Here is a 17,695-nt window from a genome sequence, read left to right on the forward strand (position 1 = left end):
AACCCGGCAAGTGATGGTTGGCTTAAGAAGTCAATTTGCATTTCCAGCCACCATCACAGAGATATGTCTGAGGCTAAACACCATGTCACTGTCAGAAACCTTTAAGCAAGTCATCTTGCCAGAGCTGAGTGATGGTATAAAATGCTCTGTGCTCAGAACTGTATTGCTTTTTCTGTGTGATCAAGATAGTAGAAAAAGTCATGCAATCTTGCCAACTCAAAGAAAATCGTCTCTATTTTGCCATTGCCACAGGTTACAAGATGTGCATTTTACTTGCATATTATTTGAACAGCTGTAATAAACTAACTAGATTTATTGAGAACTTTTATTTATGGCCCAGCGCATTACAGGTGAAGGGTTTATTATACTGTCATGCAGCAGTTGCCTGGCAATCAAAAACAGATGTAAGAGAAGGAAACACAAATACAATTTATTGAAAGTGCAAACACATACTACTGTGGCTACAAAACATCACTTTGAGAACAGGTTCAAACACGTACTGAAGTCATTATTAGCCTTTGATTGCATGACCCACCCACCCCCCAAAATCAAATATGTATTGAAAACACACTGTGATTAAAGTTGATATTTAATACATTGTATATGAAATCTGATATTAACCTATGGTAGAAACTATCCCAGCTGTGGTTAATATGGAACATTTTTCTCCAGCCATTGGCCAATCTCAGCTTTGTTCCTCTTCACCCAGTCTATGTTATTCAGCACAGTCTCCAAGGCCTGCTTTCTGGGGGTCTCACCAGCCCCTGCCTCAGGGTATCGCGCAAAGAACTGCTGCATCTGAACAAAGTGATTGACCAGGTCAAATATACAAACTGTACACCAGATTACTGTAATGTATGCCACACATTAAATTGTACAGTCAGCCCCAAACTACACTGCAGGCCTTTGTTTTAAGTACAGGTTCTACAGTCCAAGATACAGGTCTTTTGAAGTGCAAACATTTAATGGGATCACATGTGGATAGGGTGTGGTATAGAATATGGTATTTGTACATGTAGTAAGTCATTGGTACGTCAATGAATATGTCAGTTTTTAGTATGACAGTTGTCCCTAACCTGCTGGTGACTATCATGTGATTCTGAACCTTGATCTACACTGTATCTGTGTTATCTAGTCTGCCACATATTTGTGATGCCTTATGTTCTCACCTGCCACAACTGTAGGTCTGTGTTGTATGTAGAGGTGATCTGGGTCATCAGACGCCCGAGGTTCCTGTCATTAATGGTGAACCTAATACAGAAAGAGAGGTTAGGACATGGTTGACTAAACAGCCAGCAGGGCAAGGAGCAGTATCTCTCTCACTCTCTCACACACACACACACACAACACACACCTACAACTGCTTGTCCCAAGCAGGGTCGCGGAAAGCAATAGTCTAATCCAGCAATGCAGGGCACAAGGCTGAAGGGGGACACACCCTGGATGGGATGCCAGTCCACTGCAAGGCACCCCAAGCAGGACTTGAACCCCACACCCACCACAGAGGTGGCCCCAGCCAAATCCGCTGTGCCACCGCACCCCCCTAACATATTTCAGCAGATGGCAATTTGACAGAATAATATTTTACATTAAACCTACCTCCTTAAGGCACTGTTTACATCACATTTTATGAGGACACATCCATTGTGAACAATTCCTTCCCCTTTCTGAATCATAAAATGCGGGAGCATACCAGAAATGCTGTCATACCCATCTGACAACTTACCAAACTATACAAATGTGTAAATCATTGTAAATAGCTTAATACTGTAAGTTGCTTTAGAGAAAAGTGTCAGCTAAATTTAAATATAAATGTTTGCTATATTGCAATGTACAATATACATTCACGGCCACTTTATTAGGTACACCTGTTCAACTGCTCGTGAATGCAAATATCTAATCATCCAATCACATGGCAGCATCTCAATGCATTCAGGCATGTAGACATGGTCAAGACTATCTGCTAAAGTTCAAACTGAGAATCGGAATGGGGAAGAAAGGTGATTTAAGTGACTTTGAACGTGGCATGGTTGTTGGTGCCAGACGAGCTGGTCTGAGTATTTAAGAAAGTGCCGATCTACTGGGATTTTCACACACAACCATCTCTAGAGTTTACAGAGAATGGTCAGAAAAAGAGAAAATATCCAGTGAGTGGCAGTTCTGTGGGCGAAATTGCCTTGTTGATGCCAGAAGTCAGAGGAGAATGGCCAGGCTGGTTCGAGCTGATAGAAAGGCAACAGCAACTCAAATAACCACCCGTTACAACCAAGGTATGCAGAAAAGCATCTCTGAAGGCACAACACGTCGAATCTTGAAGCAGATGGACTACAGCAGCAGAAGACCACACCGGGTGCCACTCCTGTCTGCTAAGAACAGGAAACTGAGGCTACAATTCGCACGGGCTCACCAGAATTGGACAATAGAAGATTGAAAAAACGTTGCCTGGTCTGATGAGTCTCAATTTCTGCTGCGACGTTCAGATGGTAGGGTCAGAATTTGGTGTTAACAATATGAAACCGTGGATCCATCCTGCCTTGTATCAATTGTTCAGGCTGGTGGTGTAATGGTGTGGGGGATATTTTCTTGGCACACTTTGGGCACCCTTATAACCAGTTGAGCATCTTTTAAACACCACAGCCTACCTGAGTATTGTTGCTGACCATGTCAATCCCTTTATGACCACAGTGTACCCATCTTCTGATGGCTACTTCCAGCAGGATAACACGCCATGTCACAAAGCTCAAATCATCTGAAACTGGTTTCTTGAACATGACAATGAGTTCACTATACTCAAATGGCCTCCACAGTCATCAGATCTCAATCCAACAGAGCAACTTTGGGATGTGGAGGAACGGAAGATTCGCATCATGGATGTGCAGCCGACAAATCTGCAGCAACTGCATGATGCTATCATGTCAATATGGACCAAAATCTCTGAGGAATGTTTCCAGCACCTTGCTGAATCTATGCCACGAAGAATTAAGGCAGTTCTGAAGGCAAAAGGGGGTCCAACCCGGTACTAGCAAGGTGTATCTAAAAAAGTAGCCGGTGAGTGTACATGCAGCATGTAATGCAAACAGAGTGTAAGCATTTAATCTGAGGTTAAAACCAATCACCAGAAACATATACTACAAACATAAAAAGAAGTAAGCAACTCATATTTTTATAATTCAAAATGCTGCATAAATATTCTGCCACGCCCATGCCATCGCGATAATCGGATACACCTTGACCTGGCAAGATAAAAGGCAACAACAAACTGAGAAGGACGCTGAACCTTGATTCGCCGACCCAGCCAGCACCCTTGCTTGAGTCAACCTGCTCCTCGCTTTCATCCTCGTCCCCAGTCCACAGCCCGAATCCCTCTCCCGTGACCCCTACCTTCCTGTGTTTCGTGTTTTGACCCATCGCCTGTATTCAACGACAACGATTCTGGATTGCCCAATAAACGACGTTTGCAGTACGAAGACCCATGCCTGTCCCCGACCACGGTTTCTGTCTTACCCCGCTAACTCCTGTGTGCTCCGCAATTGAGTCCGCCTCCTACTTCCGGACGAGAACATGGCATATTCTAAATGCACAAACAGTAACAAGTCAAGTAAACTCTGGAAGTTTCATAGGGTGAATTTTTTATGATTTACTGAGAAATACTGCAGGGAAATTCAAGCTACAGGTTCAGTGACGACTCTAACAGGAAGCTGAACATACTGATTTCTTTGGCATTAAAGTTATTCAAATGTTATGCACTGTATGTCTTTACCTGCTGACAAGGTATTCCCAGTTGAGTGTGACCCAGATCCAAGCCATGTTCTTTCCAAATTTGTTAGCGGAAACGTATCTGATGAGTGTGAAAACATCCTGGCTTCTGACGACCTGCTCATCCTTCGCTGCTTCCAGTAACCTGTTGATAAGTCAAACAGACAATCTGATATTTAGTTTTCTAGCCTTTTACTACACTTTGTTTATTACATATTATTTGTTACACCAAGGATTTTGGTTACTGGTTTAACATTGTGACACTGAGGGGGTGTCAGGGGAAAAAGGAGGTCCTTAGAACTTGCTCTCACCGGTTGAGCAGTGAAACATTTTCTACTGATGCTAGTCCATAAAGAAGCTTGTCTTTCTCCTGAGCCAGAGTGGCCTTCTGGTAGTGGTCAAACATTGTATTCCATGAGTCCTCGTTTTTCACGTTCTTCATGCCATAGCGGTAAACCAGCAGACGGAGGTTGACAGCCACACTGTGGGGTCAGTAGTTAGCCACCATATTGTTACTACACAGCTTGGTGCAAAGGATATAAAGACAGTAGAACACTCCCACCCATATCAAGCCAGAAAATCTTGCATTTGCAGCCCATTCACATAGACACACACACACAGGTCCATAACTAAAGGGAATCTACAGTCCCCAAACTGACTCCATGTCATGTCTTTTGAGGTGTACAGGATACTGGAAAACCTTTTGGAGACAAGCCTGAACCTTCAGAGAAAGCGCAAACTCCACATTTCAGATGTGATGTCAGATACAGTGTGATCTGGTGTGGGTTTGAACTCTGTTTAACCTGTCTGGTGTTTGTGTGGGTTTCACACACACGCACACACACACAAACCACTTGTCCCAAGCAGGGTCGTGGCAAGCCGGAGCCTAACCCAGCAACACAGGGCACAAGGCTGGAGGGGGAGGGGACACACCCAGGACAGGACACCAGTCCACCACAAGGCACCCCAAGCAGGACTCAATCCCCAGACCCACCAGAGAGAAGGACCCAGGCAAACCCACTGAGCCACCACAATTCCGCTAGGAAAATTATGTTCGTATTTATTAATTTAGCTGCTTCGATGAGATACAGATTGCTTTGGAGAAAAGCATCTGCAAAATGAATACATGTAAATGTAGATGCTTTTCTCCAAAGCGACTTAAAATGTTATGCTATACCTACAATTATTCAACCATTTATACAGCTTGGTAATTTTACTGGAGCAATTTATGGTAAACACCTTGCTTAAGGGTAGAATACCAGGAGGTGAACAATTTTTGGAAACTTTAGATCCAAAGGGAGCAGCTAAAGCAATTTTCAAAAGTCAGTGAATTGAACTTATTCCTTATACACATTAAGATAGTAAAGTAATAATAACTTTCCTCTATTTTCAGTTTAAACATGATTTAATTCAAATTGGAATGCTAATTAGGATTACTCACTGTATAGATAATTTACCTGGTGCCATTGACCCACTGGCTGAACACATCAGAAGCCTTCTGAAGTGCTTCTTGATCCTCCGTTGAGCAGGCAATTCCCTGCACCGTCTCTCGCAGTAGCCTAAGGGTCACAGGTTAAAGGTATTATATTTACATTCATTGAGCTGAGATGTTCAAAGGCAGCTTAAAATGTTGATAGCTACTTATACTTATTTACCCTTTTATACAGCTGGGCACCTACACACCCTGGTTGTGGAATCTCATCTGAGAAACCCGTCTCCCCTGCACTTTTGAGTGAACCTGCGACTACCTACCCATCCTTCCAAGTCCCTCATCCTCCTTAATCCCCCGTTCCCTGTTCCTGATGTCCTCGGCTACCAACAGTAACATCGCCTCCTCGACCGCGACTCCAAATTCGCCCCAAGACCTACGTTTGTGCATCGACCAACCCACTCCTTTCCCTGACCACAAATCTTGCCTGTTCCCTTGTGTACGGACAATAAAGATCCCGCAGTTGGGTCCACACACACCCCAGTCTTCTGCCTGCTCAGTTTGACAACTACAGCAGGAGTGATATTTAGACTCAGGTCCTTCTGATCCCAAGGTGACTGCTCTAACTACTATGACACCTGCTATCCCATTAAGGGATTCTTCAAAGATAAAACTGTCTTTCTGAACATGCTTCTGTATGCACAGAATGTACATATCCCTTTGTATATGCTCAGATTATATATAAAACTAAATTCCAACCCTCACCTTGTGGTTTGGTCTCCTGTGTCAGTCCAGCCAAGCTCCTTGGAGATGTTCTGGACTTTGTCACGGAAATATTTCTTAAAGAAAAAATGTGTATGGTGAAGTAGCAACTAATTGAAGGTGTTTACATTCAGTTGCATTCACTAGAAAAGGTTGGCTGTAATAAATGGCAGAAATATTGTCACTATAGATGAAAGCAACTACTGGGCAATGGATTTATAACAATGTTGTCTGCCTTCTTTGAATTCAGGAGACAGTTTTGGTGAAACACCTCTGCGTAATGCTACAAGGGGTGTAGTGTTTTAGGAAGTGAAAACTGTCTGAGATCAGGCAGCTAAAGCTAGCACAGACAGCTAAAATACTGTATGTGGTGAAGTAAACTATTCATTAGCAATGATTGACGCCATCTGTAAATTCTGATGATTTGTTTATTCTGTTAAAGAACTTCAATTATCAACAGTCTAGTCTTGTCAAAATCACTTAACATTTCTTTAACCAGCCTCAGCAGTACCACAAGTAGTAATACTATTTCTTAGAGGATGCTGACACATTTGGTGCATTTAATGTATGATCTATGTAGATTTTTGACTTTTACTGGATTCAGCTTGTTCACTTCAGGGCACATTGCCCCATGTCACTTTTGTTAATATATTCAATTCAATTCAATTTATTTTTATAGAGCGCTCTTCTCACGTGGTAACATAGAGCACTTTAACACTGGCATAATGCAATAAAAACAAATACATCAAATAAGAAACAAAAGAGACAGTTGACTGATGACTACCATAATATAGTACTTTTATATAGCTATAAGGATGCCTACTGGCCACGGAGGAAAGGAAGAAAAACTCCCAACTTAAAGTTGGAGAAAAAAGCCTGTATTAAATCACAGTGCCACAGGCACTCCTTGCTTATTTTAAAAGACATTTATAAAACACAGAGAAATAACAGGATCCCAAAATTAAAGAATTAGTAATTAACTGTAATAATCATTAATTATAAATCATGTTGGGATATTTACAGATATGTAAATATCATATTTATCCTTCAAATTGCTTTGTTGGCTATGGACCCCACCTGGAATTTGGGATAAATTGTACTGTCATCCATGAGCATATCTTGCAGGTATGAGATCGAGGCTGCCACCCGTGCCCAGACAATGTACTGTTTCTCTCTGTTAAGGTATTTGGTCACTTCGAAAGCACTTCCATAATCTACCATATCAGCCCTGATCGGACAACAATGAAAAGAGTGACAATGAATCATATTGCATTTCTAATAGTTGAAATTTATTTGCATCTCAATGACATGCAATCCAATTCAGTTAGTATAATTAATTACTAAAATTACTGCATATGAAACTTGTGTGAATGTGTGATTTTGTGGGGACATTGTTAATGACATTATATCTGCAAAAAGAAAAACCAGACCTTGCTAGAATACCTCCAGGCTGTATGTTAGGTTGCCTTTCTAAGAAAGTGGAAAATGGTCTTGAATTATAAATATGAAGAAAGGATAGTTCTTACTGTCCCAGAGCAAAAACATCATCTATGTATCCACAGCGATCGGCAGCAGTGAAAGCCTTAAATATGAAACGAAGAATAATCAACAAATACTGTACAATAACTTACCATACAATAACTGTAACTTGAATACAATAACTTTAACAAATACAAACACAATAACTAACTTGAACAGTAATACCTTGGCTATGAAAACGTATACAGCTTTTTAAAATACAGAATAAAAACATAAAAGTAATCAAAATGATCTTACCAAATGATTGTCAAGGAGATGCTGGCTAATTTTGACCCATATGCTAGAATCATGATTGACCCTGTAGAATCCTAGGTGATTTTTGTTCACTTGCAATAGTCCATCCATACTATTGGTATCATAATGTAAAGTCACCTCTGGAAAGAAAAATTAGGAAAGAAAAAATAATAATGAAAGTAGCACTTTATTGTTCCATGACCAAGGGTACCTTATGTTTGTAAAAAATATTCAGATTAAAAGAAAAAGATATTCACATAAAAAGGAAATAGATTTTGACTGCATTTGACAAATTATGGAGTACTGAGTTTTACCTGTCTGTTCCTTTTCAAAGATAATGGTGTTGCTATTATTAGTGCCCACAGAGTACCACTGAACAGGAATAGTCCACTTGTAGCTTAAACAAAGAAACCAAAGAAACAAACAGATTTATTTGTTGAAAAATCTTTACAGGCTTTTGCTTGTTATGCCCTATGCAACCAGATACACCTGCAGCTGATCAAGGAATGGGAATATAAAGGGCTGCTCCAAATGCAACAGATCGCGGGACCTACTGTTCAGCATACTATGACCACTGTGTACAAACCCGGTCTCCTTGGCTCCCTCCATGATCCTCGTGCCTTTGTTTGTCTGCCTCCGTGTCATTGTCTCCCCAGTTTTCTGACTCTCGGCTCATTTCCTGACTATGTCTTTTGAGTCTTCCCTGAAACTACATTTGCTCCTCAGTGACACTTTACCTGTTCTTTGGACCACAAGATTTCGCCTGCCCCGTTGAATAAACACTTGAGCACCTGCAATTGGGTCCGTCACCTGTCTCCGTGGGGAAACTATTGTAATTTAATCTTTGTGAATTAGCAGAGTTTTTAAGATGAATTGTAAAAACTGCAGGTGTGTAAATTGTAAAAGACGAATGACCAAAACTGTAGTTTCTTGACTGATGGGAGCTGTAGCTGCTGGCCCATGCTGCTATTATGTAAATCATGGAAATTACTTTTATTTTAATAAACTGGCTCATCATCTTAAGCATACAGCTGGAATAAGAAGTCTGCACACAAATCCATTTTGTTTGTAACTACAAAGTCACTGTTACTACCACATTTATTGACCAAAGTCAATAAATGCTTCATACAGATTTATTCTGTATTCTTCATTATTTATTTTTTAGGTTTAAGAAAAATCTTGCATATAACTATAAAAATTGAAAATATTTTGCAAGCATTTGTTATTTTAACTGTAAAATTACAACAAATATAAGAATGAAAGTCCATAACATGGCTTAAAAAATACATTGTCTCAAAAAACTCCTATTCAGTCACGACTGATGACTATTTCATTCCATAAAAATATGCAAGGTTTATTACCTTGTTCTTGGTCACCAGCACTATTGTGTTTGGCTGACATGCACCAGCTGACTGCCTATGCTCCACTGCTAAGCAGAATGTAAGGAAAGAGATAAGGAGTGGATCAGCGCTTAGCTGTGCTCACTTCAGTGGGACACTTGGCTTGGAGGGGTCAGCATTGGGGTCCAGCAAGAAGCGCTTTTGCGCAAGTTTTGCCAGCGGTGCAGTCATGGACAAATCCAACACCGGGTATCCCATCTGTTTGGTCCAGGTGTCCATTATGTCTGCTACAGGCAGTCCACTCACCTTGACACAGAATAATCCTTGATCACATATTACATTTACATATTACCAACTCTACCAGTTATTGCCTTCAAAATGGCAAAAACTATTAATACTCTGAAAAAATATTAAAACTTACTTCCTGTAATGAATCCCAGAAATCAGATGTTTTTGCATTCTGAAAGTGGAAATGTTTCAGATATTTCTGAGGAAGACAAAAGTAGAAGAACTGTATCATTTCATTTGTCTGATCATACACAGTAAAAAAGTCGCATTAGCAAGATAGGTGGGAAGATTTGTTCTAATAAACAATTACTCTTTTGTGTAAAAACCTGTGAGTGAATATTCATGTGAAGAATATGGATTGGTTAGCGCATATCAGGTTCAATTAACAGCCATAATTTACAAACCAGAGACCACATACAGCTGCAGGAGCTCTATGAATGAACCACTTACACGACACCCATCTCTAAAGGTTTCCTGCCCCATTAAATCTTCTAGCATCCTCAAGATAGACGCCCCCTGCAGGCAAAAGTATAGAGTTAAGAGTAAAAAAGCTAAAGAACCAATGAAATGAAAGCAGAAATATTGTGATGCAGCAATATTGTAGTTATGCTATTTATAGTATTTATAGTATTTGTAAAATGCTGCCTTGAGGGGCACAGAAAGAGCTGGAGTATGGTTTGCTTTACCTTGCTGTAAGATATGCTGTCAAACACAGATGTGATTTCAGCTGGGGATGACACATTAACAATAATGGGATGAGAAGAGAGCATGGCATCATTTACCATGACTGGTAACACATCATTGATGAGTATGATGTCACGCTGTGGAAGTGAGACAGATGTTAGTCATGGTAGCAAGACTCGAATGCAGTAGAACGCTGGGGAACATAGGTTCTCCTGCCATAGTATACAGACTTACCATGTTCCATGTTGGCTCAGCCTCATTCACACCCACATACTCAAAGAAGCTGGCAAACCCCTCATTGAGCCACAGGTCATCCCACCAGTCCATTGTCACAATGTTGCCAAACCACTGTAGAGGAGTATATTAAATTTAGATAAAATTACACCTGTGTATTTGCTGTCATGAAGACTTGGGGCAATCAGATAAAAGAATATATTTTTGATGTTTTTGATGATCTGAATGCATGACTTCACTGAAACACAACCCATGGGTCAATCCTCAAGCGAAAAGTCCAGAAGAATGTGTACATTAATTTAATTCTGTGATAGTATTAAGTCTTACTTGCTTTTGTTGCTTTCCACTAAAATACTCAGAAACAGTTCACAGTATCAGGAGTGACTACCTTCTCAAGAGGGCTTAAATTGTATTTTTAATGTGTTTGGGGTTACCCTTCCAGTTGTGTGCATCAGTAGATTCTTGGATGTAGCTGAGTATAGTGTAAATAACATTGCATGTTGTCTTCCTTAATAGAGGTTGATGGATGGATGGATGGATGGATGGATGGATGGATGGACAAAAATCTTGGTTTAAAAATTATGGCTATTAATTGACTTCTAGGTAATTTAAAAAAAATGGTAGTTGATGGGGCACAGCTTTAAATAATCAGACACCCATACTGGGACAGGAATGGGCCATGAAGTTTAATTTTAAATGCTAGCAGTATCTTTCAGTGGGGTTTATGACACCAGTAAAAACAAGACAGCTGTAAATGGTGTGTTATACAAGATGCCGGTACATGAAAGAGAAAGTGAATATGGTTGAAACATATATTAAGTTCAGTCTGGCACATGAGCTTCAGCCAGGTATTAAAGTTAAAAAAAACAAGTCCTGTGCCCATCCTGTATCTTAGGATATCTTGGTGCATCAGAAGTTCTTGGATGCTATCACAATGTTGAGAAGGGAACGTAGTTTGTTGCCAATTGGAAGCTTAAAAACCAGAGAACTGGAACTGGATCTCAGGAAGCAATACCACTTAGATGCCACTTATAAAATTATAATGAGCAAACATATTATTACATGTAATGCTTGCAGACTAAATCTTGTTTTGCTATAATGTAAATGGAAAACTTTATTGTCCCTACAGTTTAGGACATGTCAGTAGGAAGTTGGAGCACTTTATTATCATTAGTATTGTTATAACATCTAAGCACTTATAGAAAATAATTCAGGAACATTTATTCTTAAGGTGATTGAGGTGATTGTTACTGTAATGTGGCAAAATACATCTTGCTGAGTATTGATCTGAATGTATTCAGATTATGTGGTTACTCGTCCCAAAGAATTCAGCCTTGACCAAATCTGTTATAAAATTGTTGCTGATGCTTTTCTCTAAAGCAACTTATAGTGTTAAGCTACCTACGATTACCCATTTGTGCTGAGTAACTTTACTGGAGCAATTTTAGGGTAAGTACCTAGCTCAAGGGTACTACAGCAAGAGGTAGGATTCAAACCCGTGACCTTTAGGTCAAAAGGCAGCAACTCAACTACTATGGTACCAGATGTCTCAGTCTGATTTACAAAACAGCACAATGAACTTTAAAGTGTGAAAAAGTAACAGAGAATTATTGCTAGATATTGCCGGCAATGCTCAAACACAGTTTTTGCAATATGGTAGCCACATTGCAGTGGGGCTGGCCTCACCTGATGGACCAGCTCATGGGAGATGACACTGGCCACACGCTGCTTGTTGTAGGAGGATGACTCATTCTCATCATATAACAGGTTGTTCTCCCTGTAGGTGATCAGCCCCCAGTTCTCCATGGCTCCTGTGCCAAAGTCAGGGATGGCAATCTTGTCTATATCAATAATAAATAAAGAAACAGGTCCAATGTCAGAACCACCTGAAACATAACCTTCTAGTCCAGACCTTCAGACTACAGCTTCATGAAATTTGCCCACCTGGGTTCTTCCTATTTGGAGTCACAAGTTATGAAGGAACCTATTATGAAAACATACAGATGTTTCCCCAATAAGGCTAGCAGTGAAAGTCAGATTCAAGTGAGACTGAAACAGTTGCAGCTAGTAGTGTAGTGATTTGAGCTGCAACCTTTGGACCTAAAGTCCACCACTAGCCACACCCTAAAATTGCTCCAGTAAAGTTACCCAGCTGAATACATGGATAAATAATTGTAGGTAGCTTAACACTGATAGTCATTTTGGAGAAAAGCCCCAGCTAAACGAATAAGTATTTCTTGTGAAAAATGTTACGTTGCAGTATAATACAGACAGGTGTTGGATTACAACCTTACCTAGTTTGCTTATGGAGTAATTCATGTTGAAGTAGGTCTCAAAGTAGTCAAATATCTTCTTTGTGGTGTTGGCGGCATATTCTGCTGTATGGATTTGCAAGGGCTGCACGTAGATCCGTAGCTGAAGAAAAATATGTATTTTGAAACAGCACGAACAGTACATGGATGGTAGAGAGAGGCACTGATTTCATGAAAATTTTCTCATGTCTGGCACCACACGGATAGCCTTGAAAATACAAATTGAAGCTAGCTTTGATGTCCTGAAATGCGCAGGATTCACACTACATTGATAAAGGAACGATGACATAACGACATAACCTAAACAGTCTCACCAGGGTGAAACATTGTAATTCACCACGTCCTATTTACATCATTGGTACACATTTATTGATGATCTGCAGTCTGACTGAAGGCCAAACACTGCTCAGGACAACTATCCATGTGGTCACCATGAGTTGACGGCACTTAACAACAATAATTTTCTTTATAATTTGGATACTATCAGACAGTCAGATGTTTACTTTAAAGCCACTCAACAACAGTAATATTGCAACTATGAGTATGTGTATAGCATTTTGGTAACTGAACTAAAGTAGTTTTTAAGCAAAATTAAAATAATACATATTTCAGTGAATAATAATGTGCACACTAGATTTTAATGCATACATTTGTGATTACACACATACTGAGATGGACAGTGTTGCCAAAAACACACACTGGATTGATACACAGTATTTAAGAAGAATGCTGTCTGAGAATTTAAGTGTATTTTAATGTTTTCTAACTTGAATTGTTGGATCTCAGGTCAAAAGAAGCAAATTCCTTACTGGTACTCCACGTGAAGATATTCTTTCCACGTATTCAAACTGGTGCACAGCAAAACAGACCAGATATGTGCTCATTGGTACTGACAGTTGAAAAGACGTTTTGCTCTTGTTTCTAGAGAGTTCTTTCCTTCCCTAGGAGGAGAGAATGAGAGTGGAGATACTGAATTAATGGAGACATCATTCAGGCATTGTTGTTACTCTGCTCTCAATCTCCAGGAATCCAAGTGGCTTTTGTTATTTTACAAAGTGAAGCTCACTTCTTTAATATTGTCTCTCACAGAATATCAGTCTAATAAGCTGGGGTCCCCTGGGAATTTCATAGGAACAAAAACATTGTAGTACAAAACCAGAAATACTATGGAATTCAGTAGCTGCAAATTTATGCAAACATTAAATCGCAGGCTACCTCTACGGGCATATTTGAGAGCGCTTTGTAGGCACTGTCATGGGTGATGGATATTTTGAAAGTGGCCTTCTTATTTGGCTCATCAAAGCAGGGAAAAGACTTGCGTGCATCTGTTGGCTCATGGTCTGTGGCAGCGATTTTTCTGGAAAAAAAGACAAAATTTGGATACACTAATGAATAGATATTCAAATGCTTGAGGATTCGAGTAAAAATCTATGGCAACTGTCATGCCCTCATCCGACGGCTAATCGGCGACACCTGGAGTCCAGGCTGGAGCCAATCACGGGGGCACGGCAGAAGGCATCCCGGAAACCACAAAGTGTGGAACCTTCTTGGTGCAGCCGCAGGACCTGTCCCGTTTGATCTTCAGATGTGCTTAGCGGTCCTGGTTTTGACCCTTGCTTATCGTTTTGCCCGACTACATCTGAGTAATTCCGTAGATAAAGTTTGCTGTTTGCTCGACCTGTGCCTTTGAGTTTTGTTGTATTCCGGGTAAAAGACGAGCACGCACTTGAGTCCGTCGTTCTGTTCTGTCCGACAGCTGTGGTTTTTGTGTAAATTTCATTGTTATGAAGATGATTTTTTTGTGGAATGCCTCTTGAAGCCCTGGTGCTAAACATGGTTAAATCCCCAACCTCTTATACTGCTCTTCGGACCACGTGATTTGGCTCAAGCTTCTTACTGTGTGGGTAAAGACCCACCAGACTTATCTCGTTACCTGGATCCCGACCTAAATTCTGGCTCAAGCCCATCGCATTTCGGACAATGACCCGGATTTCAGCCTTCCTGAACCATGACCACGATCATGCCCCTTCGGATCACGATCGCTGCACTTTGAGTGGATTTTTGGAACTCGACCCTTGCAATTCAGATCACGATTCAGACCCATGCCACCACCCCCACTGGGCAGTTTTCTCCTCCGTGGCAGACGCTCTCAAGTCACGCTGTGCCCCTTTGCTTGTCGTGGTCTGCACCTCACGCTAATAATACCAACTCGCTCTGCATTTCCTTTGTCAACGTCCCACAGGAAATAATGACAGTGTGGTGTGATCATTCTCCCCGTGTCTGCACACCGGCGTAAATATGCATGGAAAAGGGCTCTGGCACTTGATGACACTTCCATCATGAGAACATTGAGAGAGATTTAGCGGTTTTGAGTGAGAGAGAGAGCTCATTCCTGTATGGGGGTCAGAAATTAGAACTTTTGTGTTTTGATTTTGGATCTCTTGTGTGAGGTAGAGGAGTATTATAGCAGTCTGGTTGGGGGGTAGTAAGTGATCAGGTCCTGTAGGTATGAGTGAGAAAATTCATTGAGTGTTTTGTGAGCTGTAACCAGAGTCTTACACAGGATTTTATATCTACTAAAACAATGATAAGACTAATTGCACTCATCAGCAGTTTGTTTTACTGAACTTCCTTATTACCTCCCATATTGTCATTTTCATAGTGAAAATTATGGATTGTAAGTGGATGTATAAGCTGTAGCAGTGGATTAAATAACAAATTTAATAAATTAGTCCCAGGCCACTCACTCAAATTAACAATTTAATGTGATCAAGCCATGAGACAGTTTTAAACTGTAAGGCTAAATCTACATAAACACAAGGAGGATATGTAAACTCCACACAGGGAGAGCCACAGTTTTAGTGCAACCTAATCCTTTGACTGTGAAATATCAGCATTACCTATTACAATAATTAACAAGCCCAACCTGATGTCCTCTTGCAACCCAGAGGTTTATTTTTCTTTTATTCTATATAGAGATTTTCTTTTCTTCTCAGCTAACAACTGGCTCATTTGCCTCCTGGTTTTACTATTATCACAGCTCTTATTTCTGTTTGTGTTCTAGCCATCTGTTCTTAACCACTGAACAATCTGTGTCACACTGTTGAACTGAATGCTGTAAAAAATGTTGATTTTAAAACCCATATCTCCTTGCCTTTCAGCTAGTTTTAGTAATATGCCCATTATTAAATGTTTTTTTCCAAATTCATTCTGATAAAAATTTGTTGCTTTAAGCATATCTTTTGTTATAATAAGCAAGAGAGGGTTAAGAACCTCTAAAGGATCTACTCCTGTCCTACAATTTGAACATGGTCCCCATTTTTTTTGCTGCTGCATAAATTTATGTGGCATTTACCAATAAAGGGTACTTACTTAGTCTGCCCATTCTCTTGGTAGGTAGTTGCATAGAATCCCACCAGGGATCCATTGAGCCAGCCTTGGAAGTCCAGTGTTAGCACATAAAACTCAGCAGGACCGGTAGTTGGTAGCAGCTCTCTTGCCTCTACCACCACATACTCCTGAGGCTTATACTGAAAACAACCATTTAGAGCAACATCATGCAGGCTGCCCCCATTATTCTTCTGGAGTTTAGGTGAGCTGCTGACAAATGTCTCCCGTATATGGAGCCATAAGTACTGAGTGGGTTTGGAAACCTTCAGGTGGATTGAGACAGTTCCAGTGTAGATGTATGTGTCCAAGTCAGGCTCCAAGTTGAGGTCATAGTGGATTGGTGTAATGTAATCGGGAAGTCTGAAATTTGTCCACTCTCCATTGGTATCACTGGAGGCCTGGCAGGGTCCATAGTCCACAGGGGGTATTGAGGGGGTTGGGGTATCCTCATTAGGTTGTGTTCCCGAACCAGACTTGTTGAGGCCCACACCCAAGCCCACTGCAAGAGAGCAGACCACCACCACTGTGCAGATGATGGCCACATGCTTTCCGTGGATGCAGTAGCGCTTCTCTAGCTTCTCCATCTCCATCTCCATGATGGTGAAGAAGTTGCCTGGGGAGGTGTTTCAGTCGCCAACCTCAGTCCTCCTCTTGTCCGACAGTAAAGAATAAGAGAACAGTACTTAAAAGCCAGTTCTCTGTATCTATACTTGAATTGAGAACTTTTTGTCCTGCAAGAAGCCTCCACTCCTGCTGTGGGATAGCTGTCTGAAGGGAGCTAGAGAACGGGGACAGCAACCTAAATAAAGATGAAAGACTAAGGAGCTGAATGGACTGAGGACCAAAAAAGGAAATTGAAAGACACTTATCTTGTATTAAATCCTTTGGGGGTTAAACATTAATTCGGCCTGTTAATCATCAATTCCAGTCACATGCCAGCCGCTATCAAAGGTAGAAAAGTGCTTCTCCGGAGTGGAGTAAAGAAAAGCTGACATTTGCAAAAATCTCCCTGCTCAGCTTCTAACTGAGTACAGCTCATATTTAAGGAAATAGAGAGAGAGAGAAATGAGGTAGAAATGTACTATTTGTAGGAGATGATACAGGCATATAGCTTTTTCCTTCATCACAACTGTATAATTTAACCTGCTTGATACGGCAGCACAACATATTCACTTCTTGTTAAACATTTATATTATACATCTGATTTTAAGGTGCAGGGGGTGCGGTGGCGCAGTGGGTTGGACTGCAGTCCTGCTGTCCGGTGGGTCTGGGGTTCAAGTCCTGCTTGGGGTGCCTTGCGACGGACTGGCGTCCCGTCCTGGGTGTGTTCCCTCCCCCTCTGGCCTTGCGCCCCTGTGTTCCCGGGTAGGCTCCGGTTCCCCGTGACCCCGTATGGGACAAGCGGTTCTGAAAATGTATGTGTGTGTGTGTGTGTGTGTGTGTGTGTGTGTGATTTTAAGGTATGATATATTGCTTTGCTATATACACATCGCTTGCTGTACAGTAAGTATGATTTACATCATACATCTGATTTTCATCAAAGCTGTTTTTGGACAAAATGTTTAATTTTTTGCCATGTGGGAAGTTCAGCCTCAAAACTTGAGGTTTTAAAGTTGCATAATTGTTGTTTTCTTTTATCATAAGTTGTGTGGAGTATACATAACCAAGATGGCAGCTTGGCAATAGCACACAGTGGCCGCTCCAAACCAAAAAGGTGCTTTTTTTTG

The 17,695-nt window shown here is 40.8% G+C and overlaps 1 protein-coding gene across 2 annotated transcripts; it reads right to left on the reverse strand.

Moving 5' to 3' along the window:
• Positions 1-341: 341 nt before the first annotated feature.
• Positions 342-16,798, reverse strand: enpep (glutamyl aminopeptidase). Of its 2 annotated transcripts, none has more exons than XM_018766085.2 (20): positions 15,951-16,798; positions 13,794-13,935; positions 13,388-13,519; positions 12,561-12,681; positions 11,953-12,107; positions 10,267-10,380; positions 10,035-10,169; positions 9,799-9,864; positions 9,482-9,547; positions 9,206-9,366; positions 8,035-8,117; positions 7,724-7,860; positions 7,474-7,529; positions 7,025-7,175; positions 5,951-6,024; positions 5,214-5,315; positions 4,068-4,238; positions 3,761-3,901; positions 1,170-1,251; positions 342-798 (listed from the first exon to the last, which is right to left on the reverse strand). In XM_018766085.2, the coding sequence occupies exons 1-20, from the start codon at positions 16,562-16,564 to the stop codon at positions 649-651; spliced, it is 2,853 nt and encodes a 950-aa protein (XP_018621601.2). In that variant the 5' UTR covers positions 16,565-16,798; the 3' UTR covers positions 342-648. The 2 variants fall into 2 exon arrangements, with proteins under 2 accessions (XP_018621601.2, XP_018621602.2); XM_018766086.2 differs by lacking the exon at positions 342-798 and adding an exon at positions 3,505-3,571 and having other exon boundaries at positions 1,185-1,251.
• Between the last annotated feature and the right edge of the window lie 897 nt (positions 16,799-17,695).

This window comes from Scleropages formosus, chromosome 8, assembly GCF_900964775.1.
Source record: "Scleropages formosus chromosome 8, fSclFor1.1, whole genome shotgun sequence".
In the NCBI taxonomy this organism is placed as follows: Eukaryota; Metazoa; Chordata; class Actinopteri; order Osteoglossiformes; family Osteoglossidae; genus Scleropages; species Scleropages formosus.